The 22,507-nt window shown below is 61.8% G+C and overlaps 1 protein-coding gene across 1 annotated transcript in view; it reads right to left on the bottom strand.

The window, feature by feature from the left end:
• Positions 1–593: 593 nt before the first annotated feature.
• The window catches only part of LOC147098449 (ribosome biogenesis protein BMS1 homolog), a 27,735-nt gene continuing 5,821 nt past the window's right edge, over positions 594–22,507 (bottom strand). The window contains exons 5-9 of the mRNA XM_085969978.1: positions 13,485–13,591; positions 8,290–8,441; positions 7,458–7,633; positions 2,363–2,524; positions 594–1,117 (exon numbers count right to left, since the gene is read on the bottom strand). Coding sequence (XP_085826104.1) covers positions 893–1,117; positions 2,363–2,524; positions 7,458–7,633; positions 8,290–8,441; positions 13,485–13,591 — 822 coding nt within the window. The 3' untranslated portion in view covers positions 594–892. The remainder of the gene's footprint in view (positions 1,118–2,362; positions 2,525–7,457; positions 7,634–8,289; positions 8,442–13,484; positions 13,592–22,507) is intronic.

Below are 22,507 nucleotides of genomic sequence, written 5' to 3'. Positions count from 1 at the left end.
GGGTAAGCATTCTCCAAGGCGGCCTTCGAGACACACGACAACGCAAAATCGTCGAGCAGAAACTGATAGCCAAGTTCCGCACTCATGAGGACGGCCTCAACCGGGATCTTGGGTTCATGTCACGCTACATGTAACCCCACCTGACGTAGAGTCATCCAGACTCAAGTCATCGTTGGCTTGTTCTCTCTGCACAGATGCGGCCGGACCTGCTGTGATTTCCAGCAAAGTTTTTTGGTTTTTCATACAGACCCCAGCATCTGCAACATTTGACCCCTTGTGACCCCACCTCATTGTTCTTTGATGTAATGTTTTCCTGACTGACCTGTTTGGACACCATTCACACCTTTGATTGCTGTGATTATCTCTCTGCCGAGGTGTGATAAAGGGCAGTTAGAAAGATTACCTGTAATCATCTGGCAGTTTTCTCTGACTATATATGCTGTGCCTGTATGCTTCTCTTTACTTCACCTGACGAAGGAGCAGCGCTCTGAAAGCTTGTGATTTCAAATAAAGCTGTTGGACTATAACTTGGTGTTGTGTGACTTCCTACATGTTTAAGATAGGAATTGGAAAATAAATCATTAGCCATGCAGTACATAAAGAGGAATTTTACTGTTTTCATAAATACAAAATATATCACAGAGACTGAGTATTTAACTCTGCATTGTGTGTCGTTTGTCACACATTACTTTAGCCTCCGCGGATCCAAATCTTCACGAAAACCTAATTGTTTACAGTTACCTCATAAAATAAGCTACAGTCCCAGAAAAATGCAAGTTAGAAGTTTTACAAAGGTGACCAATGGCCCCTGCTGTTAATAGAGAGTACGTTTTGGAGCTTCAGCTCTCTGTAGGTGACTTTCTCTGCATGTGAACTGGCGAGGCCTAGTGCTTCAGGCTTCTTCAGGTCCCTTTAGGCTGGATTTCATTTTGCGCTTCTCCTTCTGACCCAGCACACGATAGATTTTCTTGCGCGCTTCTTTTTGCCTCTTAATCTTATCCTCTTGCTGTTTGTCTTTCTGTGCGAGGAACTCTTTGTGCTGCTGGTGTTCTTTTCTGTGTTGTTTCTGTACTTTGTGCGTGTTGACTGTGCTCAGAGCAGAGAGCAGGGCTGAGATCTGAGGACAAAACATTGTTTTATTACACACAAAGCGTAACGCACTGGAAGGAGACAGGCCTCTGCAGGGAAAAGCTATTCCTGCCATTTCTGACATCAATATATAGCTTAGTTTAGTCACTTCTTTGACTAATTTTAAGCTATATACCGTTAGCTCAGAGAAACCAAAATGGTGGCTCAAGCATTTTCAAAAGGGACTGTGTGACTTTATTGGTTAGTGGTTGGATTTCCTACCTGTTCAGTCATATTTGAGGCAATTGGGTAATATTCAGTTGTCAATTATGTTTGTTTTAATCAATAAGCCATTTGGTCAACTGGGAATTGAGGGGGCTCAGCACAGGGTATTTGGGGAATTTCTCTCACACTCTGATGATGTAGGCAGTCATGGAGCAAGATTCACCTTTTGTTCCTTGATCACCAAACTGCTTAGAGTTCCGAGTTCTACATGGATACATGTTGAAGCCCCTTCCCGTGGACAGGGTACAATCTAATAACTTGCTCACTCTCAGACTCCGCTGGCAGTCTGCTGAACAGAGGCAGGAGGTGAAGCTGTGAGCGACTGATACTGGTCGAATCTCTCTCTAATCTCACCTGGTCACTCTGCCTTGCTTCTATGACCATAGGGAGGGGACAGAATGACATCCGAACCTAGACATGCACACTTTGCAGCAGAGGTCACTGAGCAGTAACCAACAGCTGGAACTCTGCCTGATGTTTGTCCTCCCCAGCACAGAGCACAAAGGCTGATTCTAACGCCCCAATTGCGGCTGTGATCAGTTAGCTCAGCTCCCCACTAACACTGGCCAGCAACTAACACCTCACCTGCTTCAGTACTTCACAATGTGCAGAGAGTCTGTGCAAATGAACATGCGAGTGTGAAGCGTGACGTGTAAAGTTACAGTAGTTGTGTCCTTGAGACTTACCCCCAGGTGAGCCAAGGCCAACAGACTGTTATTCACTGATTATTACAATATGCTGCTACGAAGATGGGTCATTTCAAATTGTGGCTGCTGAAATGTACTGCTGGGCTGCAGGAAAACAATCAGACGGAGGATATCGAATGCATGAGACACTAAAATACGGATCATAGAAATCATCTCCAGAGGAGGAATCCTACAAGACTGTAGGATCCGGCACCGGATTGGACAGCAGTAAGGGATGGGTGAAAATCAGGCTCTCGGTGCACTGATGTTACCCACTGCCCCAGAAACAGGTGGGGTGAGTTTCTTCTGCTTAACGCCATTACCTTTCTCTCGTGTGTACTTTTTATAACGGCAACCCGCTGCTTATCCCGCGTCACACGGGCTAGTTTCTCTTGATTTTTGGGCTTGTTCTTAAAGGGCAGGGCTCTCTGCAGCATCTTGGGGATGTAGATGGGGTTGAAATGCTTCACCTTTCTCTCGATGGGCTGCAGGGAAACGCAAACAATTAGAAACAAGGCAAATACAGCACAACACACGTCAACCAATCACCTTCGGGTCACAGGATCTGAACCAGTAATAAAATCAATTACTGGGGGACACAAACATCTTGCACTATAACCTGGGCAGGGTAAAGATGTTCCACAATCAGTGACCTGGGGCTTGAATTACTGATTTCTTTAAAATTGGCACCTGGATTCTAAGCCTGAAATAAATCATAGAATCATACAGCACAGAAGGAGGCCATTCGGCCCATCGGGCCTGTTTCGGCTCTTTGAAAGAGCTCTCCAATTGGTCCCACATCTCTCCCCTTTCCCCATAGCCCAGCAATTTTTTCTCCTTCAAGTATTCCCTTCTGAAAGTTATTATTGAATCTACATCCTCCACCCTTTCAGGCAGCGCGTTCCAGATCATAACTCGGTGTAAAAAAAAAATCATCTTGTCTCGGGTGCTTTTGCTAATTACCTTAAATCTGTGTCCTCTGGTTGTCGGCCCTCCTACCAGTGGAAACAATTTCTCCTTATTTACTGTATCAAAACCTTCATGATTTTGAATACCTCTATTAAATCTCCCGAATGCTTCTCTGCTCCAAGGAGAACAACCCTAGCTTCTCCAGTCTCTCCACATCACTGACGTCCCGGATACCATTCCGGTAAATTTCCTCTGCATCCTCTCCAAGGCCTTGACATCCTTCCTAAAGTGTGATGCCCAGAATTGGACACAATACTCCAGCTGCAGCCTAACCAGTGATTTGTAAATGTTTAGTATAACCTCCTTGATTTTGTAGTAAATAATAGAGCTTGTTCCAAGACTAACAAATATCAGACTCCAGATAATGCCACCCTCAACCTGCGATATTGTTCCAGCTCCCCAGGCAGCCTGCACCCAATCTTCTCCACTCCTCTCCTGAGGGCACTGACCTGGTGCTGGGGAGCAGTGTCACGGGTCCCGATTGATGTTGGGGATCAGTGTCACAGGCCCTGATTAGTGCTGGGGAGCAGCGTCAGATAGGCGTTTCTGCAGCCGCAAATGAGACTCCAGGATGGTATGTTGCCTCCCTGGTGTAAGGGTCAAGGATGTCTCGGGGCGGCTGCAGGGCATTCTGGAGGGGGAAGGGTGAACAGCCAGTTGTCGTGGTGCATATAGGTACCAACGCTATAGGTAAAAAACAGGATGAGGTCCTAAAAGCTGAATATAGGGAGATAGGAGGTAAATTTAAAAATAGGATCTCAAAGGTAGTAATCTCAGGATTGCTACCAGTGCCACGTGCTAGTCAGAGTAGAAATAGAAGGATATTTCAGATAAATACGTGGCTAGAGGAATGGTGCAAAGGGGAGGGATTCAAATTCCTGGGACATTGGAACTGGTTCTGGGGGAGGTGGGACCGGTACAAACTGGACGGTTTGCACCTGGGCGGGACCGGGACCGGGACCGATGTCCATGGGGGAGTGTTTGCTAGTGCTGTTGGGGAGGGTTTAAACTAAAATGGCAGGGTGTTGGGAACCAGTGCAGGGAGACAGAGGAAAGGGAAGCAAGGATAGGAACAAAAGACAGGAAGGAGAAAAGCAAAAGTGGAAGGCAGAGAAATCAAGTGTGTAAATCAAACAGGGCTACGGTAAATAATAATTCAAAAATAACTAAGTGTTAAAAAAAAAAGCCTGAAGGCTTTGTGTCTTAATGCGAGGAGTATTCGTAATAAGGTGGATGAATTAACTGCACAAATAGATGTAAACGATATGATATAATTGGGATTACGGAGACATGGCTCCAGGGTGACCAAGGCTGGGAATTCAACATCCAGGGGTATTCAATATTCAGGAAGGACAGGCGAAAAGGAGGTGGGGTAACATTGCTGGTTAAAGAGGAGATTAACACAATAGTAAGGAAGGATATTAGCTCTGATAATGTGGAATCTGTATGGGCAGAACTGAGAAATACCAAGGGGCAGAAAACATTGTGGGAGTGGTATACAGACCCTCAAATGCTGAGGTTGGGGATGGCATTAAACAGGAAATTAGAGACACGTGCAATAAGGGCACAGCAGTTATCATGGGTGACTTTAATCTACATATAGATTGGGCTAACCAAATTAGTAACAATACCGTGGAGGAGAAATTCCTAGAGTGTATACAGGATGGTTTCCTGGACCAATATGTCGAGGAACCAACTAGAGATCAGGCCATCTTAGACTGGGTATTATGTAATGAGAAAGGATTAATTAGCAATCTTTGTTGTGCGAGGCCCCTTGGGGAGGAGCAATCATAATATGATAGAATTCATTAAGATGGAGAATGAAGTAGTTGACTCAGAGACTAGGGTCCTGAATTTAAATAAAGGAAACTACGATGGTATGAGGCACGAGTTGGCTAGGATGGATTGGGGAACGTTACATAAAGGGTTGACGGTGGATAGACAATGCCAAACATTTAAAGATCGCATGGATGAACTACAGAATTTGTCATCCCTGTTTGGCATAAAACTAAAACAAAAAAGGTGACTCAACCGTGGCTAACAAGGGAAATTAGGGATAGATCCAAGGAGAGGACATATAAATAGGCCAGAAAAAGCAGCAAACCTGAGGATTGAGAGCAGTTTAGGATTCAGCAAAGGAGGACAAAGGGATTAATTAAGAGGGGGGAAAATAGAGTATGAGAGTAAGCTTGCAGGGAACATAAAAACTGACTGTAAAAGCTTCTATAGATATGTGAAGAGAAAAAGATTGGTGAAGTCAAGCATAGGTTCCTTGCAGTCAGAATCAGGGGAATTTATAATGGGGAACAAAGAAATGGCTGACCAATTAAATACATATTTTGGTTCTGTCTTCACAAAGGAGGACACAAATAACCTCCCAGAGATGTCGAGGAACATAGGGTCTGATGAAACGGAGGAACTGATAGAAATCAGTATCTGCAGGGAAATGGTGTTAGGGAAATTGACGGGATTGAAGGCCAATAAATCCCCAGGGCCTGATAATCTACATCCTAGTGTACTTAAGGAAGTGGCCCTAGAAATAGTAGATGCCTTGCTGGTCATCTTCCAAAATTCTATAGACTCTGGAACAGTTCCCATGGATTGGAGGGTAGCTAATGTAACCCCACTATTTAAAAAAGGTGGTAGAAAGAACACGGGTAATTATAGACCGGTAATCCGGACATTGGTAGTGGGGAAAATGCTAGAGTCCATTATAAAAGATGTAATAGCAGAGCACTTGGAAAACAGTGACAGGATCGGACAAAGTCAACATGGATTTACAAAAGGTAAATTATGCTCGACTAATCTACTGGAATTTTTTGAGGATGTAACTGGTAGAACAGATAAGGGAGAACCAGTGGATGTGGTGTATTTGGACTTGCAGAAGACTTTCGATAAGGTCCCGCATAAGGGATTAGCGTGCATAGTTAAGGCACATGGGATTGTGGGGTAAGGTACTGACTTGGATAGAGAACTGGTCGGCAGACAGGAAGCAAAGAGTTGGAATAAATGGGTCTTTTTCCAGAGTGGCAGGCAGTGACTAGTGGGGTACCGCAGGGATCGGTGCTAGGACCCCAGCTATTCACAATATATATTAATGATCTAGACGAGGGAACTAGATGTAATATCTCCAAGTTTGCAGACGACATAAAGCTGGGTGGCCGTGTGTGCTGTGAGGAGGATGCCGAGAAACTCCAGTATGATTTGGACAGGTTGGGTGATTGGGCAGATGCATGACAGATGCAGTATAATGTGGATAAATGCGAGGTTATCCACTTTGGTGGCAAAAACAGGAAGACAGATTATTATCTGAACGGCAATAGATTGGGAAAAGGGGGAAGTGCAACGAGACCTGGGTGTCCTTGTGCACCAGTCGCTGAAGGTAAGCATGCAGGTGCAGCAGGCGGTTAAGAAGGCAAATGGTATGTTGGCCTTCACAGAGAGAGGATTCAAGTACAGGAGCAAGGATGTCTTGCTGCAGTTGTACAGGGCCTTGGTGAGACCACACCTTGAGTATTGTGTGCAGTTTTGGTCGCCTTATCTGAGGAAGGATGTTCTTGCCATGGAGGGAGTGCAGCGAAGATTCACCAGACTGATACCTGGGATGGCAGGAATGACGTATGAAGAGAGGTTGGGTCGATTAGGCTTATATTCGCTAGAGTTTAGAAGAATGAGAGGGGATCTCATTGAAACTTATAAAATTCTAACAGGACTAGACAGACTAGATGCAGGAAGGATGTTCCCAATGGCGGGGGTGTCCAGAACCAGGGGTCACAGTCTAAGGATAAGGGGTAAGCCATTTAGGACTGAGATGAGGAGGAATTTCTTCACCCAAAGAGTGGTGAACCTGTGGAATTCTCTACCACAGAAGGCAGTAGAGGCCAATTCATTAAATATATTCAAGAAGGAGTTAGATATATTTCTTAAGGCTAAAGGAATCAAGGGATATGGGGAGAAAGCAGGGACAGGGTACTGAATTTGGATGATCAGCCATGATCTCATTAAATGGCGGAGCAGGCTCAAGGGGCCGAATGGCCTACTCCTGCTCCTATCTTCTATGTCACGTGCCCTGATTGGTGCTGGGGAGAGCAGTGTCACAGGCCCCAATTGGTGCGGAGGGGACCAGTGTCATGGGCCCTGATTGGTGCTGGGGATCAGTATCACGGGTCCCGTTTGGTGCTGGGGAGCAGTGTCACAAGTGCTGCAGCCCTCTGGTACCTCGCCCCAGGATTCTCTACGTGCTGTTCAACACTTAGTATTAGCCCAGTCCTAACCTGCTATCCTCAGGAAACTATCTATGCCTCTAACTTCTGGTAGTGAAGCTGGTTCTTTAGTGTCCTAGGACAGAGTAATTCCAGGGCAGCTTAGAACTCGTTCTGCTGCAGCAACCTATCCATTCCCGCTGTACTGCTAACATTAGGAATGTATAAACCCAGCTTCCGACATTACCTTGTACAAGGAATCCTGGTTTGGTTTTATCTTAATGCCCAAGTTGTGTTTGAGTTGTCCAACAGTCCTCATTCCAGTCCAGGTCTCCCTCTCAGCGCTTGGCCTAAGCAATGACGTGACTGGATTATACAATTTTGGCACCGAAACCGGGTACCATGTTCTCATGAAAACAATATCTGAAGAACAACAAAACAAGCAGTTTAGCTTTATACTGGCTAACACGTTGCAACAGGATTACTGGCTGACTGAAGTCTGCCTCCAAATCGATGAAAGTGAAGGGTTTTCTGTGATAGCTACTTCAAGCTGGAGCTGTTGGTGCCACAGATGGTGGGACACACAGGTTCATGCCGTGGTCTGCTGCTACCCGGGGAAGGGGCGGGACAAAATGTCAACAAAAGGCAAAGTCTTGCATTTGTTCCAATGCTGTCACTGGCAAAGCCCCAGCAGCCCCAACCCAATTTCTAGCAGATATTCAAATGCCAATCACATTCAATAAAGTCACAGGATGGCTGGTGAGATTAGGTGGCATGGTTGCAGCTCGAGCGCTCGAAGTTGGGCTGACGCTTGCAGTTGGGCAACGTAGAGGGAGATTACCTCTGCCAGACCCGAGAATGCCTGATGCTGAGCTTGTGCCTGAAACAGGAAGTGTTCCAATTGCTCAGCACCAACACTCCTCACCTCAACGGGCACAAAATGCATGGGGAATTTAAAAAAATGTCCGTTGTTAAAGAACAGGGATACAAGTATTTAACGAACAGCATTCAGTGGGCTCTGTTGTCTCACATTTTGAGACCTTTTGCTTAACTATTACATTTAAAGACACATCACTCACCACTCATTAGCAACTTGTCTTCAAAGGTGGCTCGGAATGCACCCTCTGGGGTGCGAAGCGCTTTCTTCAGCTGACCACGAACCCCGCTCACACTTCGAATCGATGCACTCTCAAATTTAGCAACTTCCAATGCAGAGTTAAACATTCCCTGTGTTCAGAGACAAAGCATTCGTCAGCAACCCAAGAGAAAGGACTGGCCATCACAGCATACACCAGATCAGTCACCAACCCAGGACCCAGCTCATTCCACAAGTCCTTCACGGTCACAGGGGTCATTTCAAGGAGTTGAAGGGGGATCTGGCCCAGGTGGAATGGAAACCAAGATTATCAGGTAAAACAGTAATTGAGCAATGGGAGGCTAGCAAGGAGGAAATGGTTCGGGTACAGAGTAGACACATTCCCGTGAGGGGGAAAGGAAGGGCATCCAAAGCTAGAGCTCCCTGGATGACAAAAGAAATTGGGAATAAAATGAAAGAAGAAAAGGAGGCTTATGATAAACGTCAAGATAATACAGCAGAGAATCAAGCAGAATACAGAAAGTGTAGAGGAGAACTGAAAAAGGAGATAAGAGGGGCAAAGAGAGAGTATGAGAACAGATTAGCGGGTAACATAAAAGGGAATTCAAAAGTATTTTATAAACATATAAATAGTAAAAGGGTATTCGAAGGAAGGGTGGTGCCGATATGGGACCAATAAGAAAATCTTCTTGTGGAGGCAGAGGGTGTGACTGAGGTACTAAATACTGAGCACTTTGTATCTGTCTTCACTAAAGAAGAGGACGCTGTCAATGTCACAGTAAAGGAGGAGACAGGAGAGAAATTGGATAGGATACAAATACAGGAAACTTTGGTTTATCCGGAGGTTGTAGGTCCGGAATACTCGATCTAACGGCAAAAATCAGGAGCCGTTTTCTATAAGTTTTTTAGTTCTCGTTCTTTTTTTTTCCCCAGTCAGGCACTGCAAAGTCTGTAGCTATAGCAACAGCTTCAGCTAGAGACGCTTGCAGCTGAAGCCGACTCTTTAGAAGCTGTTGCTAAGCAAGTGTTTGTTGTCAGATACGGAGATGAAAACCTCCGTATGCTTCAACATTAACTTTGTATGTCCGACAGTTTTGATAGATCGGCAACACGCCGGTCCCGGATATCACAAAGTTTCCTGTAGATGAGGATTGCAAATGTTACACCCTTGTTCAAAAAAAAGAGGACAGAGCTAAACACGGTAACTACAGACTAGTCAGCCAAACCTCTGTGGTGGGAAAACTTCTAGAGACCATAATCCGGGACATTAATTGTCCCTTGGAAGAACACTGGTCAATAAATGACAGCCAGCAGATTTGTTAAAGGCAAATAGTGTCTGACATAATGCACACGGTACACTTCACTCCAGTCTGAAAAACAACCATTCGCCACCACTCTCTGCTTTCTGTCTCAGCCAATTTCGTAACCACGCCGTCACTGCCCCTTTAATCCCATTGGCTTCAATTTTGCTAACAAGTCTATTATGTGGCACCTCTCCCGCTCCCCCCTCCTCCTCTAGGTAGTGCGGTTGATGGGCTTTCAGAAGTGCCACATAATAAACTTGTTAGCAAAATTGAAGCCCGTGTGATCAAAGGGGCAGTGACAGACTGGAGGGAGGTATACAGTGGTGTTCCCCAGGGAGCGGAGTTGTGACCACTGCTCTTTTTGATATGCATTAAATGACCTGGACTTGGGTATACAGGGTATAATTTCAAAGTTTGCAGATGACACACAGCTTGGAAATGTAGAAAACAATGAGGAGGACAGTAACAGACTTCAGGACACAGATAGACTGGTGAAATGGGCAGACACATGGCAGATGGAACTTAGTGCACAGAAGTGTGAAGTGATACATTCTGAGGAGAGGCAACATAAACTAAAATGGTACAATTTTAAAGGGGGGGGAGGAGCGGGAGGGGGAGGAGGGGGGAGCGGGAGGGGGAGCAGCGGGAGGGGAGGAGGGGGGAGCTGGAGGGGAGGAGGGGGGAGCTGGAGGGGAGGAGGGGGGGAGCGGGAGGGGAGGAGGGGGAGCGGGAGGGGGGGAGCGGGAAGGGAGGAGGGGGAGGGGAGGAGGGGGAGGGGAGGAGGGGGAGGGGAGGAGGGGGAGGGGAGGAGGGGGAGGGGAGGAGGGGGGAGCGAGAGGGGAGGAGGGGGGGGAGCGAGAGGGGAGGAGGGGGGGAGCGAGAGGGGAGGAGGGGGGGGAGCGAGAGGGGAGGAGGGGGGGAGAGCGAGAGGGGAGGAGGGGGGGGAGAGCGAGAGGGGAGGAGGGGGGGAGAGCGAGAGGGGAGGAGGGGGGGAGCGAGAGGGGAGGAGGGGGGGAGCGAGAGGGGAGGAGGGGGGGAGCGGGAGGGGAGGAGGGGGGGAGCGGGAGGGGAGGAGGGGGGGAGCGGGAGGGGAGGAGGGGGGGGAGCGGGAGGGGAGGAGCGAGAGGGGAGGGGGGGGGGAGCGAGAGGGGGAGCGAGAGGGGAGGAGGGGGGGGAGCGAGAGGGGAGGAGGGGGGGAGCGAGAGGGGAGGAGGGGGGGGAGCGAGAGGGGAGGAGGGGGGGAGCGAGAGGGGAGGAGGGGGAGGAGGGGGGGAGCGAGAGGGGAGGAGGGGGGGAGCGAGAGGGGAGGAGGGGGGGAGCGAGAGGGGAGGAGGGGGGGAGCGAGAGGGGAGGAGGGGGGGAGCGAGAGGGGAGGAGGGGGGGAGCGAGAGGGGAGGAGGGGGGGAGCGAGAGGGGAGGAGGGGGGGAGCGAGAGGGGAGGAGGGGGGGAGCGAGAGGGGAGGAGGGGGGGAGCGAGAGGGGAGGAGCGAGAGGGGAGGAGGGGGGGAGCGAGAGGGGAGGAGGGGGGGAGCGAGAGGGGAGGAGGGGGGGAGCGAGAGGGGAGGAGGGGGGGAGCGAGAGGGGAGGAGGGGGGAGCGAGAGGGGAGGAGGGGGGGAGCGAGAGGGGAGGAGCGAGAGGGGAGGAGGGGGGGAGCGAGAGGGGAGGAGGGGGGGAGCGAGAGGGGAGGAGGGGGGGAGCGAGAGGGGAGGAGGGGGGGGAGCGAGAGGGGAGGAGGGGGGGAGCGAGAGGGGAGGAGGGGGGGGAGCGAGAGGGGAGGAGGGGGGGAGCGAGAGGGGAGGAGGGGGGGAGCGAGAGGGGAGGAGGGGGGGAGCGAGAGGGGGAGGAGGGGGGGAGCGAGAGGGGAGGAGGGGGGGAGCGAGAGGGGAGGAGGGGGGGAGCGAGAGGGGAGGAGGGGGGGAGCGAGAGGGGAGGAGGGGGGGAGCGAGAGGGGAGGAGGGGGGGAGCGAGAGGGGAGGAGGGGGGAGGAGGGGGGGAGCGAGAGGGGAGGAGGGGGGGAGCGAGAGGGGAGGAGGGGGGGAGCGAGAGGGGGAGGAGGGGGGGAGCGAGAGGGGAGGAGGGGGGGAGCGAGAGGGGAGGAGGGGGGGGAGCGAGAGGGGAGGAGGGGGGGGAGCGAGAGGGGAGGAGGGGGGGAGCGAGAGGGGAGGAGGGGGGGAGCGAGAGGGGAGGAGGGGGGGGAGCGAGAGGGGAGGAGGGGGGGAGCGAGAGGGGAGGAGGGGGGGGAGCGAGAGGGGAGGAGGGGGGGAGCGAGAGGGGAGGAGGGGGGAGCGAGAGGGGAGGAGGGGGGGAGCGAGAGGGGAGGAGGGGGGGAGCGAGAGGGGAGGAGGGGGGGAGCGAGAGGGGAGGAGGGGGGGAGCGAGAGGGGAGGAGGGGGGGAGCGAGAGGGGAGGAGGGGGGGAGCGAGAGGGGAGGAGGGGGGGAGCGAGAGGGGAGGGAGGGGGGAGCGAGAGGGGAGGAGGGGGGGAGCGAGAGGGGAGGAGGGGGGGAGCGAGAGGGGAGGAGGGGGGGGAGCGAGAGGGGAGGAGGGGGGAGCGAGAGGGGAGGAGGGGGGGAGCGAGAGGGGAGGAGGGGGGGAGCGAGAGGGGGAGGAGGGGGGGAGCGAGAGGGGAGGAGGGGGGGAGCGAGAGGGGAGGAGGGGGGAGCGAGAGGGGAGGAGGGGGGGAGCGAGAGGGGAGGAGGGGGGGGAGCGAGAGGGAGGAGGGGGGGAGCGAGAGGGGAGGAGGGGGGAGCGAGAGGGGAGGAGGGGGGGAGCGAGAGGGGAGGAGGGGGGGAGCGAGAGGGGAGGAGGGGGGGAGCGAGAGGGGAGGAGGGGGGAGCGAGAGGGGAGGAGGGGGGGAGCGAGAGGGGAGGAGGGGGGGAGCGAGGGGGGAGGAGGGGGGGGAGCGAGAGGGGAGGAGGGGGGGAGCGAGAGGGGAGGAGGGGGGGAGCGAGAGGGGAGGAGGGGGGGAGCGAGAGGGGAGGAGGGGGGGAGCGAGAGGGGAGGAGGGGGGGAGCGAGAGGGGAGGAGGGGGGGAGCGAGAGGGGAGGAGGGGGGGAGCGAGAGGGGAGGAGGGGGGGAGCGAGAGGGGAGGAGGGGGGGAGCGAGAGGGGAGGAGGGGGGGAGCGAGAGGGGAGGAGGGGGGGAGCGAGAGGGGAGGAGGGGGGGAGCGAGAGGGGGAGGAGGGGGGGAGCGAGAGGGGAGGAGGGGGGGAGCGAGAGGGGAGGAGGGGGGGGAGCGAGAGGGGAGGAGGGGGGGAGCGAGAGGGGAGGAGCGAGAGGGGAGGAGGGGGGGGAGCGAGAGGGGAGGAGGGGGGGAGCGAGAGGGGAGGAGGGGGGGAGCGAGAGGGGAGGAGGGGGGGAGCGAGAGGGGAGGAGGGGGGGAGCGAGAGGGGAGGAGGGGGGGAGCGAGAGGGGAGGAGGGGGGGGAGCGAGAGGGGAGGAGGGGGGGAGCGAGAGGGGAGGAGGGGGGGAGCGAGAGGGGAGGAGGGGGGGAGCGAGAGGGGAGGAGGGGGGGGAGCGAGAGGGGAGGAGGGGGGGGAGCGAGAGGGGAGGAGGGGGGGAGCGAGAGGGGAGGAGGGGGGGAGCGAGAGGGGAGGAGGGGGGGAGCGAGGGAGGGGAGGAGGGGGGGGAGCGAGAGGGGAGGAGGGGGGGAGCGAGAGGGGAGGAGGGGGGGGAGCGAGAGGGGAGGAGGGGGGAGCGAGAGGGGGGGAGGGGGGGGAGCGAGAGGGGGGGAGGGGGGGAGCGAGAGGGGGGGAGGGGGGGAGCGAGAGGGGGGGAGGGGGGAGCGAGAGGGGGGGGAGCGAGAGGGGAGGAGCGAGAGGGGAGGAGCGAGAGGGGAGGAGGGGGGGGAGCGAGAGGGGAGGAGGGGGGGGGAGCGAGAGTGGGGTGCGAAGCGCTTTCTTCAGCTGACCACGAACCCCGCTCACACTTCGAATCGATGCACTCTCAAATTTAGCAACTTCCAATGCAGAGTTAAACATTCCCTGTGTTCAGAGACAAAGCATTCGTCAGCAACCCAAGAGAAAGGACTGGCCATCACAGCATACACCAGATCAGTCACCAACCCAGGACCCAGCTCATTCCACAAGTCCTTCACGGTCACAGGGGTCATTTCAGGGAGTTGAAGGGGGATCTGGCCCAGGTGGAATGGAAACCAAGATTATCAGGTTAAAACAGTAATTGAGCAATGGGAGGGCTAGCAAGGAGGAAATGGTTCGGGTACAGAGTAGACACATTCCCGTGAGGGGGGAAAGGAAGGGCATCCAAAGCTAGAGCTCCCTGGATGACAAAAGAAATTGGGAATAAAATGAAAGAAAAAGGAGGGCTTATGATAAACGTCAAGATAATACAGCAGAGAATCAAGCAGAATACAGAAAGTGTAGAGGAGAACTGAAAAAGGAGATAAGAGGGGCAAAGAGAGAGTATGAGAACAGATTAGCGGGTAACATAAAAGGGAATTCAAAAGTATTTTATAAACATATAAATAGTAAAAGGGTATTCGAAGGAAGGGTGGTGCCGATATGGGACCAATAAGAAAATCTTCTTGTGGAGGCAGAGGGTGTGACTGAGGTACTAAATACTGAGCACTTTGTATCTGTCTTCACTAAAGAAGAGGACGCTGTCAATGTCACAGTAAAGGAGGAGACAGGAGAGAAATTGGATAGGATACAAATACAGGAAACTTTGGTTTATCCGGAGGTTGTAGGTCCGGAATACTCGATCTAACGGCAAAAATCAGGAGCCGTTTTCTATAAGTTTTTTAGTTCTCGTTCTTTTTTTTTCCCCAGTCAGGCACTGCAAAGTCTGTAGCTATAGCAACAGCTTCAGCTAGAGACGCTTGCAGCTGAAGTGTCAGATACGGAGATGAAAACCTCCGTATGCTTCAACATTAACATTGTATGTCCGACAGTTTTGATAGATCGGCAACACGCCGGTCCCGGATATCACAAAGTTTCCTGTAGATGAGGATTGCAAATGTTACACCCTTGTTCAAAAAAAAGAGGACAGAGCTAAACACGGTAACTACAGACTAGTCAGCCAAACCTCTGTGGTGGGAAAACTTCTAGAGACCATAATCCGGGACATTAATTGTCCCTTGGAAGAACACTGGTCAATAAATGACAGCCAGCAGATTTGTTAAAGGCAAATAGTGTCTGACATAATGCACACGGTACACTTCACTCCAGTCTGAAAAACAACCATTCGCCACCACTCTCTGCTTTCTGTCTCAGCCAATTTCGTAACCACGCCGTCACTGCCCCTTTAATCCCATTGGCTTCAATTTTGCTAACAAGTCTATTATGTGGCACCTCTCCCGCTCCCCCCTCCTCCTCTAGGTAGTTGCGGTTGATGGGCTTTCAGAAGTGCCACATAATAAACTTGTTAGCAAAATTGAAGCCCGTGTGATCAAAGGGGCAGTGACAGACTGGAGGGAGGTATACAGTGGTGTTCCCCAGGGAGCGGAGTTGTGACCACTGCTCTTTTTGATATGCATTAAATGACCTGGACTTGGGTATACAGGGTATAATTTCAAAGTTTGCAGATGACACACAGCTTGGAAATGTAGAAAACAATGAGGAGGACAGTAACAGACTTCAGGACACAGATAGACTGGTGAAATGGGCAGACACATGGCAGATGGAACTTAGTGCACAGAAGTGTGAAGTGATACATTCTGAGGAGAGGCAACATAAACTAAAATGGTACAATTTTAAAGGGGGGGGAGGAGCGGGAGGGGGAGGAGGGGGGAGCGGGAGGGGGAGCAGCGGTGAGGGGAGGGGGGAGCTGGAGGGGAGGAGGGGGGGAGAGGGGAGGAGCGGGAGGGGAGGAGGGGGAGCGGGAGGGGAGGAGGGGAGGAGGGGGAGGGGAGGAGGGGGAGGGAGGAGGAGGGGAGGGGAGGAGGGGGGAGCGAGAGGGGAGGAGGGGGGGAGCGAGAGGGGAGGAGGGGGGGAGGGGGGAGCGAGAGGGGGGGAGGGGGGAGCGAGAGGGGGGGAGCGAGAGGGAGGAGCGAGAGGGGAGGAGCGAGAGGGGAGGAGCGAGAGGGGAGAGGGGGAGCGAGAGGGGAGGAGGGGGGAGCGAGAGGGGAGGAGGGGGGGAGCGAGAGGGGAGGAGGGGGGAGCGAGAGGGGAGGAGGGGGGAGCGAGAGGGGAGGAGGGGGGAGCGAGAGGGGAGGAGGGGGGAGCGAGAGGGGAGGAGGGGGGGAGCGAGAGGGGAGGAGGGGGGGAGCGGAGCGGGAGGGGGGAGCGGAGCGGGAGGGGGGGAGCGGAGAGGGGGGGAGCGGAGCGGGAGGGGGGGAGCGGGAGGGGGGGAGCGGGAGGGGGGGGAGCGGGAGGGGGGGAGCGGGAGGGGGGGAGCGGGAGGGGGGGGGAGCGGGAGGGGGGGGAGCGGGAGGGGGGGGAGCGGGAGGGGGGGAGCGGGAGGGGGGAGCGGGAGGGGGGGAGCGGGAGGGGGGGAGCGGGAGGGGGGGAGCGGGAGGGGGGGAGCGGGAGGGGGGGAGCGGGAGGGGGGGAGCGGGAGGGGGGGAGCGGGAGGGGGGGAGCGGGAGGGGAGGAGCGGGGAGGTGCGGGAGGGGGGGAGCGAGGGGGGGGAGCGGGAGGGGGGGGAGCGGGAGCGGGAGGGGAGGAGGGGGGGAGCGAGAGGGGAGGAGGGGGGGGAGCGAGAGGGGAGGAGGGGGGGAGCGAGAGGGGAGGAGGGGGGGAGCGAGAGGGGAGGAGGGGGGGAGCGAGAGGGGAGGAGCGAGAGGGGAGGAGGGGGGGAGCGAGAGGGGAGCGAGAGGGGAGGCGAGAGGGGAGGAGCGGGGGAGCGGAGGGGGGGGAGCGGGAGGGGGGGGAGCGGGAGGGGGGGGAGCGGGAGGGGGGGGAGCGGGAGGGGGGGGAGCGGGAGGGGGGGGAGCGGGAGGGGGGGGAGCGGGAGGGGGGGGAGCGGGAGGGGGGGGAGCGGGAGGGGGGGGAGCGGGAGGGGGGGGGAGCGGGAGGGGGGGGAGCGGGAGGGGGGGGAGCGGGAGGGGGGGAGCGGGAGGGGGGGGGAGCGGGGAGGGGGGAGCGGGAGGGGGGGAGCGGGAGGGGGGGAGCGGGAGGGGGGGAGCGGGAGGGGGGGGAGCGGGAGGGGGGGAGCGGGAGGGGGGGAGGGGGGGAGCGGGAGGGGGGGGAGCGGGAGGGGGGGGAGCGGGAGGGGGGGGAGCGGGAGGGGGGGAGCGGGAGGGGGGGAGCGGGAGGGGGGGGAGCGGGAGGGGGGGGGGAGCGGGAGGGGAGGAGCGGGAGGGGAGGAGCGGGAGGGGAGGAGCGGGAGGGGAGGAGAGGAGCGGGAGGGGAGGAGCGGGAGGGGAGGAGCGGGAGGGGAGGAGAGGAGCGGGAGGGGAGGAGCGGGAGGGGAGGAGCGGGAGGGGAGGAGCGGGAGGGGAGGAGCGGGAGGGGGAGGAGCGGGAGGGGGAGGAGCGGGAGGGGAGGAGCGGGAGGGGGAGGAGCGGGAGGGGGGGGGAGCGGGAGGGGGGGGAGCGGGAGGGGGGGAGCGGGGGGGGGGAGCGGCGGGGGGGGGGAGCGGGAGGGGGGGGGGAGCGGGAGGGGGGGGGAGCGGGAGGGGGGGGGAGCGGGAGCGGGAGGGGGGGGAGCGGGAGGGGGGGGGGAGCGGGGGGGGGGGGAGCGGGAGGGGGGGGGAGCGGGAGGGGGGGGAGCGGGAGGGGGGGGGAGCGGGAGGGGAGGAGCGGGAGGGGAGGAGCGGGAGGAGAGGGAGGAGGGGGGGAGCGGGAGGGGAGGGAGGAGGGGGGGAGCGGGAGGGGAGGGAGGGGGGAGCGGGAGGGGGGGAGCGGGAGGGGGGGAGCGGGAGGGGGGAGCGGGAGGGGGGGAGCGGGAGGGGGGGAGCGGGAGGGGGGGAGCGGGAGGGGGGGAGCGGGAGGGGGGGAGCGGGAGGGGGGAGCGGGAGGGGGGAGCGGGAGGGGGGAGCGGGAGGGGGGAGCGGAGGGGGGAGCGGGAGGGGGGAGCGGGAGGGGGGTGCGGGAGGGGAGGAGGGGGGGTGCGGGAGGGGAGGAGGGGGGGAGCGGGAGGGGGGGTGCGGGAGGGGAGGAGGGGGGGTGCGGGAGGGGAGAGGGGGGGAGCGGGAGGGGGGAGCGGGAGGGGGGAGCGGGAGGGGGGGAGCGGGAGGGGGGGAGCGGGAGGAGGGGAGCGGGAGGGGAGGGAGGAGGGGGGGAGCGGGAGGGGAGGGAGGGGGGGGAGCGGGAGGGGGGGGAGCGGGAGGGGGGGAGCGGGAGGGGGGGAGCGGGAGGGGGGGAGCGGGAGGGGGGGAGCGGGAGGGGGGGAGCGGGAGGGGGGGAGCGGGAGGGGGGGAGCGGGAGGAGGGGAGCGGGAGGGGAGGAGCGGGAGGGGAGGAGCGGGAGGGGAGGAGCGGGAGGGGAGGAGGGGGGTGCGGGAGGGGAGGAGGGGGGTGCGGGAGGGGAGGAGGGGGGGAGCGGGAGGGGAGGAGCGGGAGGGGAGGAGGGGGGGAGCGGGAGGGGGAGGAGGGGGGGAGCGGGAGGGGGGGGAGCGGGAGGGGGGGGAGCGGGAGGGGGGGAGCGGGAGGGGGGGAGCGGGAGGGGGGGAGCGGGAGGGGGGGAGCGGGAGGGGAGGAGCGGGAGGGGAGGAGCGGGAGGGGAGGAGCGGGAGGGGAGGAGCGGGAGGGGAGGAGCGGGAGGGGAGGAGCGGGAGGGGAGGAGGGGGGGGAGCGGGAGGGGAGGAGGGGGGAGCGGGAGGGGAGGAGGGGGGAGCGGGAGGGGAGGAGGGGGGGAGCGGGAGGGGAGGAGGGGGGGGAGCGGGAGGGGAGGAGGGGGGGAGCGGGAGGGGAGGAGGGGGGGAGCGGGAGGGGGGGGGGAGCGGGAGGGGAGGGAGGGGGGGAGCGGGAGGGGAGGGAGGGGGGGGAGCGGGAGGGGAGGGAGGGGGGGAGCGGGAGGGGAGGGAGGGGGGGAGCGGGAGGGGAGGGAGGGGGGGAGCGGGAGGGGAGGGAGGGGGGGAGCGGGAGGGGAGGGAGGGGGGGAGCGGGAGGGGAGGGAGGGGGGGGAGCGGGAGGGGAGGGAGGGGGGGAGCGGGAGGGGGGGAGCGGGAGGGGGGGGAGCGGGAGGGGGGGGAGCGGGAGGGGGGGGAGCGGGAGGGGGGGGAGCGGGAGGGGGGGGAGCGGGAGGGGGGGGAGCGGGAGGGGGGGAGCGGGAGGGGGGGGAGCGGGAGGGGGGGGAGCGGGAGGGGGGGAGCGGGAGGGGGGGAGCGGGAGGGGGGGAGCGGGAGGGGGGGGAGCGGGAGGGGGGAGCGGGAGGGGGGGGAGCGGGAGGGGGGGAGCGGGAGGGGGGGGAGCGGGAGGGGGGGAGCGGGAGGGGGGGAGCGGGAGGGGGGGGAGCGGGAGGGGGGGGGGAGCGGGAGGGGGGGGAGCGGGAGGGGGGGAGCGGGAGGGGGGGAGCGGGAGGGGGGGGAGCGGGAGGGGGGGGAGCGGGAGGGGGGGGGAGCGGGAGGGGAGGAGCGGGAGGGGAGGAGCGGGAGGGGAGGAGCGGGAGGGGAGGAGAGGAGCGGGAGGGGAGGAGCGGGAGGGGAGGAGCGGGAGGGGAGGAGAGGAGCGGGAGGGGAGGAGCGGGAGGGGAGGAGCGGGAGGGGGAGGAGCGGGAGGGGGAGGAGCGGGAGGGGGAGGAGCGGGAGGGGGAGGAGCGGGAGGGGGGGGGAGCGGGAGGGGGGGGAGCGGGAGGGGGGGAGCGGGGGGGGGGAGCGGCGGGGGGGGGGGAGCGGGAGGGGGGGGAGCGGGAGGGGGGGGGAGCGGGAGGGGGGGAGCGGGAGGGGGGGGAGCGGGAGGGGGGGGGAGCGGGGGGGGGGGGAGCGGGAGGGGGGGGGAGCGGGAGGGGGGGGAGCGGGAGGGGGGGGGAGCGGGAGGGGAGGAGCGGGAGGAGAGGGAGGAGGGGGGGAGCGGGAGGGGAGGGAGGAGGGGGGGAGCGGGAGGGGAGGGAGGGGGGAGCGGGAGGGGGGGAGCGGGAGGGGGGGAGCGGGAGGGGGGGAGCGGGAGGGGGGGAGCGGGAGGGGGGGAGCGGGAGGGGGGGGAGCGGGAGGGGGGGAGCGGGAGGGGGGGAGCGGGAGGGGGGGGAGCGGGAGGGGGGGAGCGGGAGGGGGGGAGCGGGAGGGGGGAGCGGGAGGGGGGAGCGGGAGGGGGGAGCGGGAGGGGGGAGCGGGAGGGGGGAGCGGGAGGGGGGGAGGGGGGGTGCGGGAGGGGAGGAGGGGGGGTGCGGGAGGGGAGGAGGGGGGGAGCGGGAGGGGGGGTGCGGGAGGGGAGGAGGGGGGGTGCGGGAGGGGAGGAGGGGGGGAGCGGGAGGGGGGGAGCGGGAGGGGGGGAGCGGGAGGGGGGGAGCGGGAGGGGGGGAGCGGGAGGAGGGGAGCGGGAGGGGAGGGAGGAGGGGGGGAGCGGGAGGGGAGGGAGGGGGGGAGCGGGAGGGGGGGAGCGGGAGGGGGGGGAGCGGGAGGGGGGGAGCGGGAGGGGGGGAGCGGGAGGGGGGGAGCGGGAGGGGGGGGAGCGGGAGGAGGGGAGCGGGAGGGGAGGAGCGGGAGGGGAGGAGCGGGAGGGGAGGAGCGGGAGGGGAGGAGCGGGAGGGGGGTGCGGGAGGGGAGGAGGGGGGGTGCGGGAGGGGAGGAGGGGGGGAGCGGGAGGGGAGGAGCGGGAGGGGAGGAGGGGGGGAGCGGGAGGGGAGGAGGGGGGGAGCGGGAGGGGGGGAGCGGGAGGGGGGGAGCGGGAGGGGGGGAGCGGGAGGGGAGGAGCGGGAGGGGAGGAGCGGGAGGGGAGGAGCGGGAGGGGAGGAGCGGGAGGGGAGGAGCGGGAGGGGAGGAGGGGGGGGAGCGGGAGGGGAGGAGGGGGGAGCGGGAGGGGAGGAGGGGGGGAGCGGGAGGGGAGGAGGGGGGGGAGCGGGAGGGGAGGAGGGGGGGAGCGGGAGGGAGGAGGGGGGGAGCGGGAGGGGGGGGGAGCGGGAGGGAGGAGGGGGGGAGCGGGAGGGGAGGGAGGGGGGGAGCGGAGGGGAGGGAGGGGGGGAGCGGGAGGGGAGGGAGGGGGGGAGCGGGAGGGGAGGGAGGGGGGGGAGCGGGAGGGGAGGGAGGGGGGGAGCGGGAGGGGAGGGAGGGGGGGAGCGGGAGGGGAGGGAGGGGGGGAGCGGGAGGGGAGGGAGGGGGGGAGCGGGAGGGGAGGGAGGGGGGGAGCGGGAGGGGAGGGAGGGGGGAGCGGGAGGGGAGGGAGGGGGGGAGCGGGAGGGGAGGGAGGGGGGGAGCGGGAGGGGAGGAGGGGGGGGTGCGGGGGGTGCGGGAGGGGAGGTGCGGGAGGGGAGGAGCGGGAGGGGAGGAGGGGGGGTGCGGGAGGGGAGGAGGGGGGGGTGCGGGAGGGGAGGAGGGGGGGTGCGGGAGGGGAGGAGCGGGAGGGGAGGAGGGGGGGTGCGGGAGGGGAGGAGGGGGGGTGCGGGAGGGGAGGAGGGGGGGTGCGGGAGGGAGGAGGGGGGGTGCGGGAGGGGAGGAGGGGGGGTGCGGGGGGTGCGGGAGGGGAGGTGCGGGAGGGGAGGAGGGGGGGTGCGGGAGGGGAGGAGGGGGGGTGCGGGAGGGGAGGAGGGGGGGTGCGGGAGGGGAGGAGGGGGGGTGCGGGAGGGGAGGAGGGGGGGTGCGGGAGGGGAGGAGGGGGGGGTGCGGGAGGGGAGGAGGGGGGGTGCGGGAGGGGAGGAGGGGGGGTGCGCGAGGGGAGGAGGGGGGGTGCGGGAGGGGAGGAGGGGGGGTGCGGGAGGGGAGGAGGGGGGTGCGGGAGGGGAGGAGGGGGGGTGCGGGAGGGGAGGAGGGGGGTGCGGGAGGGGAGGAGGGGGGTGCGGGAGGGGAGGAGGGGGGGTGCGGGAGGGGAGGAGGGGGGGTGCGGGAGGGGAGGAGGGGGGGTGCGGGAGGGGAGGAGGGGGGGTGCGGGAGGGGAGGAGGGGGGGTGCGGGAGGGGAGGAGGGGGGGTGCGGGAGGGGAGGAGGGGGGGTGCGGGAGGGGAGGAGGGGGGGTGCGGGAGGGGAGGAGGGGTGGAGCGGGAGGGGAGGAGGGGGGGTGCGGGAGGGGAGGAGGGGGGGTGCGGGAGGGGAGGAGGGGGGGTGCGGGAGGGGAGGAGGGGGGGTGCGGGAGGGGAGGAGGGGGGGTGCGGGAGGGGAGGAGGGGGGGGTGCGGGAGGGGAGGGAGGGGGGGGTGCGGGAGGGGAGGAGGGGGGGTGCGGGAGGGGAGGAGGGGGGGTGCGGGAGGGGAGGAGCGGGAGGGGAGGAGGGGGGGTGCGGGAGGGGAGGAGGGGGGGTGCGGGAGGGGAGGAGGGGGGTGCGGGAGGGGAGGAGGGGGGTGCGGGAGGGGAGGAGGGGGGGTGCGGGAGGGGAGGAGGGGGGTGCGGGAGGGGAGGAGGGGGGTGCGGGAGGGGAGGAGGGGGGTGCGGGAGGGGAGGAGGGGGGTGCGGGAGGGGAGGAGGGGGGGTGCGGGAGGGGAGGAGGGGGGGTGCGGGAGGGGAGGAGGGGGGGGTGCGGGAGGGGAGGAGGGGGGGTGCGGGAGGGGAGGAGGGGGGGTGCGGGAGGGGAGGAGGGGGGGTGCGGGAGGGGAGGAGGGGGGGTGCGGGAGGGGAGGAGGGGGGGTGCGGGAGGGGAGGAGGGGGGGTGCGGGAGGGGAGGAGGGGGGGTGCGGGAGGGGAGGAGGGGGGGTGCGGGAGGGGAGGAGGGGGGTGCGGGAGGGGAGGAGGGGGGTGCGGAGAGGGGAGGAGGGGGGTGCGGGAGGGGAGGAGGGGGGTGCGGGAGGGGAGGAGGGGGGAGCGGAGGGGGGGAGCGGGAGGGGAGCGGGAGGGGAGGAGGGGGGGTGCGGGAGGGGAGGAGGGGAGCTGGAGGATGATTAGAGGGGACACTGCTGGCAGCAGTAGGAAGCCAGTCACCT

The sequence above is a fragment of the Somniosus microcephalus genome, chromosome 29 (assembly GCF_052327205.1).
Source record: "Somniosus microcephalus isolate GS21.2 chromosome 29, FLI_Smic_1.0, whole genome shotgun sequence".
Lineage (NCBI taxonomy): Eukaryota > Metazoa > Chordata > Chondrichthyes > Squaliformes > Somniosidae > Somniosus > Somniosus microcephalus.
Note: the sequence above shows the minus strand (reverse complement) of the source record. Positions and strands in the feature narration are given on the sequence as shown.